Source organism: Miscanthus floridulus, chromosome 11 (genome assembly GCF_019320115.1).
Source record: "Miscanthus floridulus cultivar M001 chromosome 11, ASM1932011v1, whole genome shotgun sequence".
Taxonomy (NCBI): Eukaryota; Viridiplantae; Streptophyta; class Magnoliopsida; order Poales; family Poaceae; genus Miscanthus; species Miscanthus floridulus.
In genome coordinates, this window is record NC_089590.1 from 33,764,503 (window position 1) to 33,776,963 (window position 12,461).

Below are 12,461 nucleotides of genomic sequence, written 5' to 3' on the forward strand. Positions count from 1 at the left end.
GAGTCCAATAAAATTAAAATTTTCATTTCATAATTTTTCTATAATTTGCTATAATTTTTTTTAAAGATTTAGCCAAAATAAATATAAAATAAAAAGATAAAACCGTTTTTGAAAACCGTTTATAACCGGTCTAAAACAAACAGTTTTAAAAGTTGAGGGAGAAAAAATAGATTTTCGTAAAAGTTGACAAGGTAACGTGCACTTTTTCCGGTGAAAAACGACGCCTATACAAATAGGAAAAAGAAAAGAAAAATTAACGGCTTGTCGGCCCTCCACGAAAACGAAGTCCAGTCCAGCAGACGGACGCGAACCGAGAAAAATCTCAGGAAATCTCTCGTGGCCGCGGCGACCGGAAGAAGAAGACGGCGGCGATGGCGTGCCGCGCACTTGCCCTCCGCTCCCTGCTCCTACCCGACCCGCTCCACCGCCTCCCGGCCGCGGCGGCGCCTGTTGGGAGGGCGCCCCGCGGCGGCTGCCGTCCGCTCCTCCGCTGCTGCTCCGGCGGCGGCGGCGGCGGCGGGGACCCCGGGCAGCCGCCGCAAGAAGCTGTGCTCGAGGCCATATCCAGTGAGTCGTCATCCCCCACTCCCCCACTGCTTAGTAGTACGAGTTATTCCATATCTACAAGGCCCTGCATGTTTCAGCTTGTAAATTGTGAAAATCAGCTTGCAAATTGTAACAATCTACAAGATGGGGGAGCAGATTGTTGGGTTGTAACAACCTGGCCTATTGGATTGTTACAATCCAGGGTGAGTCTGCTTGTTTGTTTTAGCTTGAGATAGTAAAAGCTACAATCCACAATCAGAATCTAAAACAAACAGGACCTAAGGATGTAAAGTTACATATCTGCTTGCAAAACTATGTTTGGTTAGACTATGTTTGGTTAGTGCCTACTTTGCCAAATTCGTGAAATTTGTGTTCATGTATGCAAGGATTCATGTTTTCACTGAGCCAAAACTTCTGCTAGGGTTTATTCCATGCTCAATTCATACTGGCTTTTATTTTTTTTGAAACCAGAGATAGCAAGGTCTAAAGGAAGGGTTGCTCTCACAACAAATATGGTCATGGGTGGTACTGTGACGGACGATGCAAGTGATGAATGGCTTGTTCTGGATCAGAAGGTGTGTCTCATTGTCCAGCTTTGTCCATCTGCGTTACAACTTACATAAAGATAGACTTACAATGGGCACTCTACGAAATAGTTGACTCCTAAATTTTGAGAAATGCGATGAGAACCCTTTATATATTTGAAAAGCTCTTGTTTGTACCAATATTCCTTCTGGAAGCAGTAGCTTGGTAACATTAAGGTATGATTTATCACGTGTTCTGTTTTCGGGAAATGGTAGGTCATGGGAAGCTAGGTCACATGACTTTTAACTTTGTGACACTCATTTGTGGTATTCTTTGTATGTTCTGAATACAATATTTTACACCATTGCTGGTCAACTTTTTCGGGAAACAATAGAGATTGAGAACATCTCATGCTGGCTTTCATTTTCAGCATGCTTTTATCATGATTGGTACTGCTTCATGATAAACTTTAATCAGTTTGTGTGCAACAAAGTGGATCTCTGCTTGAACCCTAAAAATAGTAAAGTCTATATTTTCTTTTAGGCATTGCTTACTAGCTATACTGTTTTGCTTCACAGGTAAATTCCTACCCCACAGATAGAGGATTTACAGCAATTGGCACTGGAGGTGATGATTTTGTCCAGTCAATGGTAGTTGCTGTTGAATCTGTTCTTCAAGAATCCATTCCCAAGGTTAGTTTTTACAGTCCTTAGAATTTATTTGTAAACTTTGTAGTTATCGACGGGAAGATATAGTTAGACTGCTAGTGCTTTGCGTAGAGCCAATACTTCTGTGAAATGGTTTGCGCACTAATAGGTTCAATATTGGTACTCTGATTGTGCACTAATCATTTTCACTTTAGTTATTTATTGTTTATGCTTCTTAGATGGTACTATGGTAGTAGACTAGTACTTCCGTGAAACTTTGCTTTCCTATGTGAAGACATGAAGGAAAAAGCTGTGCCAGGAGACATATTCCAATGTTAGATTGTAGTTGTCTCTGTTACAAAGGCAATATCATGGCCATTACTGACCCTCCTATCCCGATCATTACTGGCCCTGATAGCAGATCATATTTGCACCTCCATTTGTAGCATTGTATCTTGCATGTACACTCATGGTTGTATAAGTACAGCCTGCAGCAATAGAGAAAATCATTCCCCTATATTATTTCAGTCTCATTTTTGCAATCGTTTTGTTGATTTATTTCTCTGATGCTATTCATATATATCTTGAAATGGTTTGCACAGGGTCGGGTATCTCAAAAATTATCTTCAAGAGGAAAATATGTTTCTGTAAACATTGGACCAATTCGTGTTGTTTCTAGTGAGCAGGTGACATAAAGTTTCCCACAAATGTCTTTGCCAGGAAAAAGATGCCTATTTTCTGAGTTGTTTTTTCTGTTCATTTCATTTTGTATAGACATACAGGTTCCCCTTTTATTGAAGTTCTGCCTGCTGCTTTTCAGGTCCAAGCTGTGTATCGTGCCATGAGAAGAGATAACAGGATGAAATACTTCTTATGAAGTGCAATTGCATGTCCTGCATATTCCCTAGTCCATTCCATCTTGTAACATAAGGAGTCCTAGAATGCATTTTCGCCATATTTGTAAGTACCAAATCAACAAATGGAAACGTTGTGTAGATTGCCTGATTTCTAGTTGGCCCCTTGTGATGTCAAAGTTCCCCTGATTTATAGGGAATGCAGGCTGGACCTCTGGTGAATTCCAAAAGGAAATGGGAAGACTTATGTGCCATTCAAGCCCAAACTGTTGAAGCTTATCAAATAATCTGCTACAAAACAATTTATTGGATTCAATTACGTTATGGAGTGCAGCGGGCTGCGGGCGTACATAGCTACTATGTATGTTAAAGATGTATTTTAGTGTTTCATATTAGATGCGTTTTACTATTTTATAAACAAGTATGAATAGCAGTATAAGTGTTCCTAAATTATCGATGTGTGTCTTCAAGCCTATTAAAACTATAAGACGGAGTCAATTTTAAGATACAGTACTTTCCTGTTAGAACAGGCTGTTTGAAGGGATATGCTGCCATTGCCTGCCCTTTTTTTTATCGGGTATAACTTGGATGTACACAATCCACACACTTTATACTCGCACCACGATCGCGCATTGGGACGAGCCTCCAGCATGCGGAAACACGGAGTACCATCGAACGCATACGTGTGCGTGTACCTTGAAATTTCTAGAAAATTTCCAAAAATAGATACGCCACTAGGGTCTCAACCCTTGTGGGTAGCATCCAATTGGACAGCCCTACCATTGAATCACAGACCTATTTTGCATTGCTTGCCTTTTCAACGCAATTACTCCCCTAAAAACCAGCTAAAAGGTACCTTACCGCATCCGTAATGGCAATTTGCTGATAGAAGAGCCATAGAAATAATAAAAAATGAACACGTAGTGGAGAGTTATGTGAGCTGTGAGAGAGGTGTTTCTGGGAGATCGTGCGACTAGTTATTTGGGAGTCGTTTGCTATTTGATCTCTTTCTTGAAGGGCATCCTCAATGACAAGCTTCAAATAGCTAGCTAGATTAGGCTTAGAAATAATATAAAAAAAACACTATAGTGGAGGAGTTATTTGAGCCATGAGAGAGTTATTTCTAGAAGATTGTGCTAGACTAGCTATTTGGGCCAGCTATTTTGATCTCTCTTCCTGATGGTCAATAGAATTCTTCTTACACTAGCTATCTAGGAACCATTGGGGACAGCCTAATAGCCAATGAAATTCTTCCTAAACTAGTTGTTTGGGAATCATTGGGACGCCCTTATGGAGGTATTTCTCCCTGAAACTAAAGCATACACTACATGTCTACATGTATAACAATGCTCATCTTTTTTGATGATTGTAAATTAGTACCTCTATCCAGAAAAAAGATGCAGTTCTAGTTCTATGGATTATTAGAAAAGAATATCAATATTTATGACACCAATTAGGTATACTATAAAAATATTATTTAGTATCATAGATATTGATATTTCTTTATATAAGATTGAATTCAAGATGATTTGGCGAATCTAATGACATTGCATTCTTTTAAGTGTTCACCATATAGAAAAAAAAGGAGATCAGCTGCCAAACTGATTGGCGTATACTACGGTGAATTGTCAAAGCATTGTTGTAAACAACGTGACCACCTAGGTTAGACTGTATTAGAAAAAAAAAAGCCATGCCAGGAGATGAGTTCTAATGTTAGATTGTACTCCCTCCGTTCAAAATTTCCAAATTGTAAGACATCCTATCTTTTTTTACATAATTTTTATTACCCACCTAGATATAATATCTTTATAACAACTATGTATCTAGAAAAGCAACAACATCTTACAAATTAGAACAGACGGAATAGTGGAGAACTGGAAGCGCATGCCAAGGAAATGGTTTCAGCAATTGCCAGTTGTATATACAGATCACGTGCGTTTCCATTAACCTGATATGGCCATTGGTATTTATAACAATGGTTTTTAAATTACAGGTTTCCGGAGAAAATGCTCTAGTACCGTGACAGGGTAAAGAGTGCTCTGGCATAACGAAAGCTCCATCAAGCTGTCCTGTTTTATTATTAGACTGGAATCACAAGTTCGGGATTACTGAAACCACAGCAGAGCAGCAATGGAAGCAGAGAAGACCATGTATATATGTGTTCTTCAGGATACTGCGCTACACAGCCTTCGATTACAACTCAACATTAATACGATTGGTTCTGCATCATGTCCAGTGGCAATTAAGCTATGGAAACGATCCAGCTGAATCCACAAGATCAGACGTCAGCTGCTTCCTTCACTTGTCCTACCAAGGTAAACATGTGATTTAGGAAACTATACGGAAAAACTAATGCTTATACGAGTCTTCTAGCCTTTACTGGCACCCGATTCCGCCACCGTCCAATTTTGTGTTTTGGTACATTCTCATCCTCGCCCATCCAAACTCAGGCAATGTCTGTGTGGTTAGGATTCAGCGTTGAGGGCGAGTTTGCAAAGCTAAAGAGAAGCCGGTGGTAGGCTGGCCTGATGCATTCCACTGTTGAGCACGGCGAGGCAGTAGACAGAATCTAAACACGTCTGGACTAACAGAGTAAGAACAAAAGCATCCTAACTCAGCACTTGGTATTGTTTCTCTTCTTTATAATAGCGGTTGAAACCCAATGTTTCCTTGATCTCCTGAAAAGATGGCAAGATGCTAGGTGGAGGTACACCGCCGTCTTTTATCGCAACTAGAGCATCCTGCATGTCAGAGATTCTTGTGTTATGAACAATAAGTAATGCTTCTGACATCATCAGAATGAAACACCTGTTGAAAATGGCAAGGCTAGTCAATAGTAGTTGTGGTTTGTTAGCACCAACAGGATCTTCAGAAACTAGGACACATTATAGTTGTCTATTCGTGAGTTCAGGAAGGGGGAAAACTAAAATAACATAAATGGTTGCCTTAGAACTTAGAACTGATAAAATAATAATAATTTTTTTCTCAAACACAGGAGAGCTGTGTGTCATTTCATTAAGGAAATAAGTACAGACTGCATACAGAAAAGGGAGAGGCTAATGAAAGCCCCTCCCAAGCACACCGCACACACATGAGACTACAAGTAGACACGCCAAGCTAAGGGACACAAAAACGACCACAACCAGCACACCTCTAACCACCCTCAAGGGTCAGGGACCAGAGAGCTAATGAGGAGCTCATGAAGAGCAGAGGCACCACCAAAACACCACAAGCTGCTTTCATGAGCCACTGTGAGATGGAGAGTCTGAATGTTTAGCCTGGCTCCTTCAAAGACAATGGTGTTCCTATGTTTTCAAATCTCCCAGTTGACTAGAATGATTAGAGAGTTAAAGCCCTTGTGCATCTCCTTAGGGAGACCTCTAACAGCACAGGTGCACAGCCCACCACTGAGAGAAATTGGTTGCAGAGATATGTGGCGCTACTGCAGACAGGTTAAGCTTCTAAAAAAAACTTTTCCAGGCCTGCCAGGTAAACAAGCAGGAGATGAGGGTATGTTGAATTGTTTCTTCTACCTGGTCACATAAGGGGCAGGGCTACGGATGAGGCATCCCTCGTTTGGCAGGACAGTCAACTGTCCAACACCAGTTATCGATGACTAACCAAATGAAAATTTTGCATTTGAGAGGAGCCCAGCTTTTCCAAATTCTTTTACATGGGGCAAACTTAGTCCCGAAGAACAAAGTTTGGTAGGCCGACTTGCTGCTGTAGGAACGAGAAGAGGAGAGTTTCCATCAGTGTTGATCTGGGACATCTTGCTGAAGGACCAGGCCATCTACTAAGTCCCCTTTATCCGAGTGATACAAAAGATTCACCATGCCTACCGTAGATGAGAATGCTAGTTGCTAGTATCAAGGATTCAAGGTAGGTGCTCCCACCACGTCACAAATAAGAAATGATAGCTTAGGATGTCAACATGATTCACTACTCACTAGACATAACTCTGACCACTAATTTTTGTTGTCATATGTTCACAAATCTAGCAAATTATACTATGTGAAAGTATTGTCGAGACACATCTACGCATACCAAGTTGGCACGTCCAATCAAGATATACGGATTGGAAGGCTATGAGTAGGGCAAGCACGAACACCAACCCCGCTGTTATCCTTGGTTCTCCACTCATGCTTACTTTCTCATTGAACATAAATACAATGAAGGGGATTTGTGCTCTAAGTGTTTTGGTCATAGGTGATTAGGGGGGAAATTGCTGTAAGGGGAGGTTGTGTGGGATCTGGAAAATTGAAGACACCAATTATTTATCTGGTCAGCAAACTACATTTCACGAGCAGTTCAAAGTATTCCTTATATTTCATTTAGGAGGATAGAACTGCACTAGAGTCTCCAGCACACATAAAGACAACTTACAGTTAGTGGACTAGTTGGACATTTTTGTAAAAAAATGCTATGTAATCATACCATAATAAATATCCTTTATCAATCCATAATGTAATCCACCGATAAAGGATACACAGGTACAGAGAATGTGTAGTCAGCTAAAAGTACAAGAAATCAGAATTCAGATGTACCAAGGAAATGTAGTTCAGTATGGAATAACTAACTGGAGGCAGCAAAAGGATCAACAAGAACTAGGACTACCTTGAGCTTGTGTTCAACCGAATAAATATACAAGTGATCCCTATCAGCAGTTTGACACTCATTACCTCAGCTTTGATCAATATAGATAAACAAAGAAACGAACAATGCCACATGCTTCACATAATAAGTAAGAAAACAAACCTGCATGGCACGCATTGATACCCCAACTAAGGATAGAGGATAGACTACAAGCCTGAAACCAATTTCCTCAAGTTCAGCAGGGCTCAATATGGGTGTTTTACCACCACCTTCTAACATGTTTGCCTGAACAGAGTGTAAATGTACTCATGTGTCATGTCACTGCTAGAGAAGGGAACAACTTGAAGCAAATGTTAATAAAGGCAAATGGACTAGTCGTTGCCATTGGTAACAAAATATGAGCAGTAAAATTTATTTGTACTGGCATGCTTTCCAATTCAGATGGGGGGAATATGAGAAAATGTTAATTGTGTAAGCAAACTAGTTCATAATCACATCACCCCATTTCATCACTACTATCCTATATTCAAATCGAAGAGAAACAAATAACCTAGGGAGAAATTATACTATACGTTGACCCTAGCATAGTTTCCAAGGAATACTTCGCTTGTCTGAATTCTGGAGGAATCTGGATGGTTTGGAGGAATGCTGGATGAATTTGTGAGAGAAAAACACTGTTCCGGATGAAAAAATAAGCGGATCAAGCCAGGTTTAAGGGCACGCGAACGGGGCCAAGGAATTACCAAAACTGAACCAGCAAAAGTGGATATAGCCATGCATATAACATTAGTTAACTGGTCCACAATTTTTTTCCATGTGCTTCCTTTGATGACTGGTAAAAACAAATTTTCACTAGGAAACTGTAAGACAATTTCCACAAGAAAAGTGTGATCAATTCTAATTTAGAGAACAATAATGTCTTTTGGTGTACGTGTGTCCTTTTGATACCCTAGTCAATTTCATTGGAAGAAGGATTTAAAGGTATGACCAACATGACCAGGAAATGAGGACTGTTATACTGAACTACAATCTGGATGAATGCAGAAACTACCATAACCCTTGGATATAACAATTCACGTGTAATTAGAAAAGCAACAAAAACAAAGAATACAACTAACCATCTTCGGAACTTCTGGTGCAACCGCACAAAATGCTTTCATCTCTTCTACTGAAGCAAGGGCATCAATAAACAGAACATCTGCTCCAGCATCAGCAAATGCTTTCACCCTCCATAATGCTTCATCGAGAGAAATAGCTTGGCGAGCATCTGACCTTGCTACAATAACAATGTCAGAGCCACTCTCCTTCCTAGCATCTACAGCAGCTTTGATGTGCATGATAGCTTCCTCCCTTGATATAACTTTCCTTCCTTCAGTATGTCCACATGCTTTAGGTGCCACCTTAAAATGTGGAAAGTCATTATTTTAGGATAAACAAAAAGATTAATACGAAACTGAAAGACTTCTTTCCATATTTTCATATAAACTAAGTAAGAAAATATAAAAAGAAATAAGCCAGCATCATGAAGGGCGGGCCTGGTGCAAGCGGTAGAGTCTTACCGCCTGTGACCGGAAGGTCCCGGGTTCGAGTCGCGGTCTCCTCGCATTGCACAGGCGAGGGTAAGGCTTGCCACTAACACCCTTCCCTAGACCCCGCACAGAGCGGGAGCTCTCTGCACTGGGGTAAATAAGCAAGCATCATACTATTGCATCCTGCGAACATAGAATAAAACAAGTTAACTGCATTACTTTTTTTGTTGGGCAGTAGCAGGGAGTATTTATCCAAAAACAAATTATTGCAAACAGTGTCAGCTAAATATGGCAAAGACCACATGATCTATTTAAGTTAGTTAAAGAGTCAAATAGATAATGATTGTGTCGCAACCATATGATCTCTGCTTTAACTCTCCTAGATTTTGATTACACCAAGTGCAATGCAGTAAAAGTTCAATTGCAACATTTTTTAGACTACAACAAAGATAATCTTATCAAGAGATTGAACATTTGAGCATATACATAGCAGTTGCATTTTTCAATTAGGCTAATGCAACATTAGGAAGGTATCCAGTGAGACTATATTTAAAGGGAGCTCACATTTTTAAAATAGGATAATGACAGAGCAATGTCAATCACTGTACTGTGTACTAGATCAAGATGATTTAGTTGAATTACATAAAGCCAGTAGACCACCAACATCTTTCAACAGTAACATGCATGCCTTCTTTATAATTAAATAAATAAAGAATATTTTACCAATGATTGTACCTAAGTCGGCCACTCCTAAGTAGCCACAAGCCCAGCAAGGAAGAAAAAACAGCTTCCAGAAAAGAAAAAAATGTCTCTCTCCATGCAAGCTATCCACACCTGCAGCCCACTAGCACATGCAATTATGACATAAATATATTCATACAAGCTATTCATGTCAGCAAGCAGCATCATCCACTAACATGCATTTATTTGTCCACATCAGCATACCACACCATCTAGTGTTGATTGTTTGTGAGAAAAAGTAGATTTTGAAATATATACATATGAAATAGATATTAAAATGAGCTCAAAGGAGTTCGAATGAGCACCAAAAAGGGCCAAATTTATTTTTCATATAAAAAATACTTACTAGTGTTCTTGGTAACACCAGTTATATATAGGTATTAAATGCCAAATCTTTTTTCCCTGTTACTCTGTTAGCCACTACAGAAAACATATCTTCATGGCATATAGGCAATCTTTATTGGCCTGCGATCTATAATATACAAAATGGGTCCAGTGACTAATATGATAATACCCTTTCTCCAAGTTGAAGGATGGCACCTGCTAGTTATATACCCTTAATATAATATCCTCAAGGAGGGGTCCTAATCCTAGCCACCAATAGGTCTTCAGCAGGGTATTCATATTACTTATGGAAACATGGTTGCAGGAAGTATGCACAATACTCAGGAAATTGTTGTTAGTTGAAGAAGCAGACAAGGCAACTAATTCCAATTAACCAAGACCCCATAAGGTTAACCGTAAGAAGAAGTCGCTTGTAGTGTAACATGTCTTATTTGTCAGAACTATGAGCAGTGATCGTCAACACAAGTGGAGCTGGTATCTGTGCAAGGATGAATTGTAATGACTTGGACAACACACCTGATCCTCAAGCATAATTCCAGCAAAACCAGCATTGATATACCCTTTTATGGTTCTCTTGATATTCATAGAGTTTCCATAACCGTTGTCTCCATCACCAATCACTGGGATTGAAACAGCTTCATTGATGAGACGCCCTTGGTCTATCATTTCTCCATAGGAAATGAGGCCAACATCAGGCAAGCCAAGTCGTGCGGCAGAAACACAGAAACCTGAAAAGATAAGAAGACTCCAATGTATGAGATAACTTGAATATCTCCAGAAGGTTTCTTTTGGACAAGCACAGCAAGCAAAATCTTGAATGCGGTTATTTCTAAGCCCTATAAGCAACAACAGAACGATTTCCATTGCACGAAGAAATGCTGGCCACCTGAACTACATTCCACAGTTCTAATGAAACCATTTTACCTTTTCACACGGAAACATTCAAACACCATTGCAGCACGTAGTCAGAAAAATAACCACAGAACATCTCTAGCCCAAGACAGGATGATTATCAATATGACAATATCATACCCTTCCTCTTGAAGTTGAACTTTTAGTTCCAATAACGCACGCAGTTCAATTCAATTTTAAATCATCGTGATAAAGTTGTGAGTTTGCTTGGTTTTAGCAACAGATTTTAAGGATAGTTCCTCCCTACAGTTTATGTGACTTCATCGGTAGAAAAGCACACGATATGAATTGGGGTTCAGTAAATCTGCTCCGATTGGAACTATACATCGTGAAGCCTACCGATTATTATCTCGGCATTCTCAAACAAACAAACTAAAACCCCATCGAGAGCGTTTTACGACGATCGACGTCACACACAAAAACAGACAAGAACACATAACGGATAACAAACCCCGCGTGAGAGTGACCCAACAACGAAGCGCACGCACCGCCCATGAACCCAATCGGGAACCCCGCGTGCTCGACGAGGCGCGCGCCGAGGGCGTCGTAGCAGCAGGGCGCCTGGTGCGCGCCGGGCGTCGCGAGGATCCGGCGGAGCGCCGCGGCCGGGGACTCCCCCGAGCGGATGCCGCGGGAGGACTCCTCCACGGCGAAGTAGGGGTAGCGCGCGGCCATCCCAGCGGTGGTGGCGGAGGAAGCGGAAGCGCGGCGAGCGGAGGGTGGAGGCTGGAGAGGGATGGGATCGGAAAGGGGAGTCTGTGGTGAGCTTATAGATGTCCAACGGGCCGGCCCGGCCTGGCACGGGCCGGCAACGGGCCGGCACGGCCCGATGGGGGTCGGGTCGACAAGGCACGCCGTGCCGCCATGGGCTTCGTGCCTGGCCGACGGCCCAGGCACGGCCTGCTGGGCCATTTTTCGTGCTGGGCCGGCCCGAGAAGCACGGCTAATCCAGCGTGCCGAGCCGGCCCAAGGCCCACTACACCGACAGAGAGAGAGGGGGAGGCCAGGGCGTCAGGCTACCGTCGTTGCTTCGGAACGCCATGGACGAGGACGACGTGACCTGCCGACCTCTCCATCCGCAGAGGATGAGCGATGAGGCGGCCGGATCCGCGGAGGATGAGCGATGAGGAGGCCGGATCCGCGGAGAACGAGGCCAGATCCGCGCATAGGAGGCATGTGGAGGAGCAGCAATGCGTGGCGGTGAGGAGGAGGTGGCCACCGTCGGCGGAGGCAGGTTGGAGTGGAGGTGGCGTCGGGGCGGAGCTCGTGGCCGGATCTGGTGTCAGGGCGGAGCTTGGGGCCAGCGCGCTCGTTCCCGCGGCGGCCAAGGCAGGACTGCGGGAGGCGATGGCGGCGCTCGACGTTGGATCCCACAAGAAGAGAAGGGGATGGAGGGGATTCGGCGAGCCGCGGGGAAGCACGAGCTCGAGGCGTCGGTGGCCAGCGGGGCGGAGCTCGAGCTTGTGCATGAGGAGGGGTGCGGGTGCTCGACGGCATGGGGGAGTGGAGGGGTGCGGGTGCGCGATGGCATGGCCGCGTGGGGGAGAGGAGGGGTGCGGGTGCGGGTGCGCGACGGCGTGGGGCGGTGGGGAGAGGACTGAGGAGGGGTGCGGTGCGGGTGCGGCATGGGGGAGAGCCAGAGAGGAGGGGTTTGGGGACTTAGGGTTCGGGGGACGGTGGGCCGGCCAGCTGGGCCACGCGCCGTGGGGAGGGGAAGTGGAGTGAGGAGGGCTGGAGGGGGAGGGAGGGGGTGGCCGGCCGGGCCG

General features: G+C 43.2%; 2 protein-coding genes across 6 annotated transcripts; one reads left to right on the plus strand and one right to left on the minus strand.

Moving 5' to 3' along the window:
- Positions 1-271: 271 nt before the first annotated feature.
- On the plus strand, positions 272-3,025 carry LOC136492996 (uncharacterized). 3 transcript variants are annotated; one of them, XR_010768280.1, is made up of 6 exons: positions 272-567; positions 1,018-1,121; positions 1,650-1,763; positions 2,321-2,404; positions 2,539-2,678; positions 2,769-3,025. XR_010768280.1 is itself a non-coding variant. In XM_066489023.1 (5 exons), exons 1-5 carry the CDS (start codon positions 372-374, stop codon positions 2,593-2,595), a joined length of 555 nt encoding a protein of 184 aa, XP_066345120.1. In that variant the 5' UTR covers positions 272-371; the 3' UTR covers positions 2,596-3,025. The 3 variants fall into 3 exon arrangements, 1 of the variants encoding a protein (XP_066345120.1); XR_010768281.1 differs by having other exon boundaries at positions 2,778-3,025; XM_066489023.1 differs by having other exon boundaries at positions 2,539-3,025.
- A 1,678-nt stretch (positions 3,026-4,703) lies between these two features.
- LOC136493455 (uncharacterized) lies at positions 4,704-11,455 on the minus strand. 3 transcript variants are annotated; one of them, XM_066489539.1, is made up of 5 exons: positions 11,184-11,455; positions 10,300-10,511; positions 8,287-8,568; positions 7,331-7,453; positions 4,704-5,313 (listed from the first exon to the last, which is right to left on the minus strand). In XM_066489539.1, exons 1-5 carry the CDS (start codon positions 11,368-11,370, stop codon positions 5,182-5,184), a joined length of 936 nt encoding a protein of 311 aa, XP_066345636.1. In that variant the 5' UTR covers positions 11,371-11,455; the 3' UTR covers positions 4,704-5,181. The 3 variants fall into 3 exon arrangements, with proteins under 3 accessions (XP_066345636.1, XP_066345638.1, XP_066345637.1); XM_066489540.1 differs by having other exon boundaries at positions 5,252-5,380; XM_066489541.1 differs by lacking the exon at positions 7,331-7,453.
- Between the last annotated feature and the right edge of the window lie 1,006 nt (positions 11,456-12,461).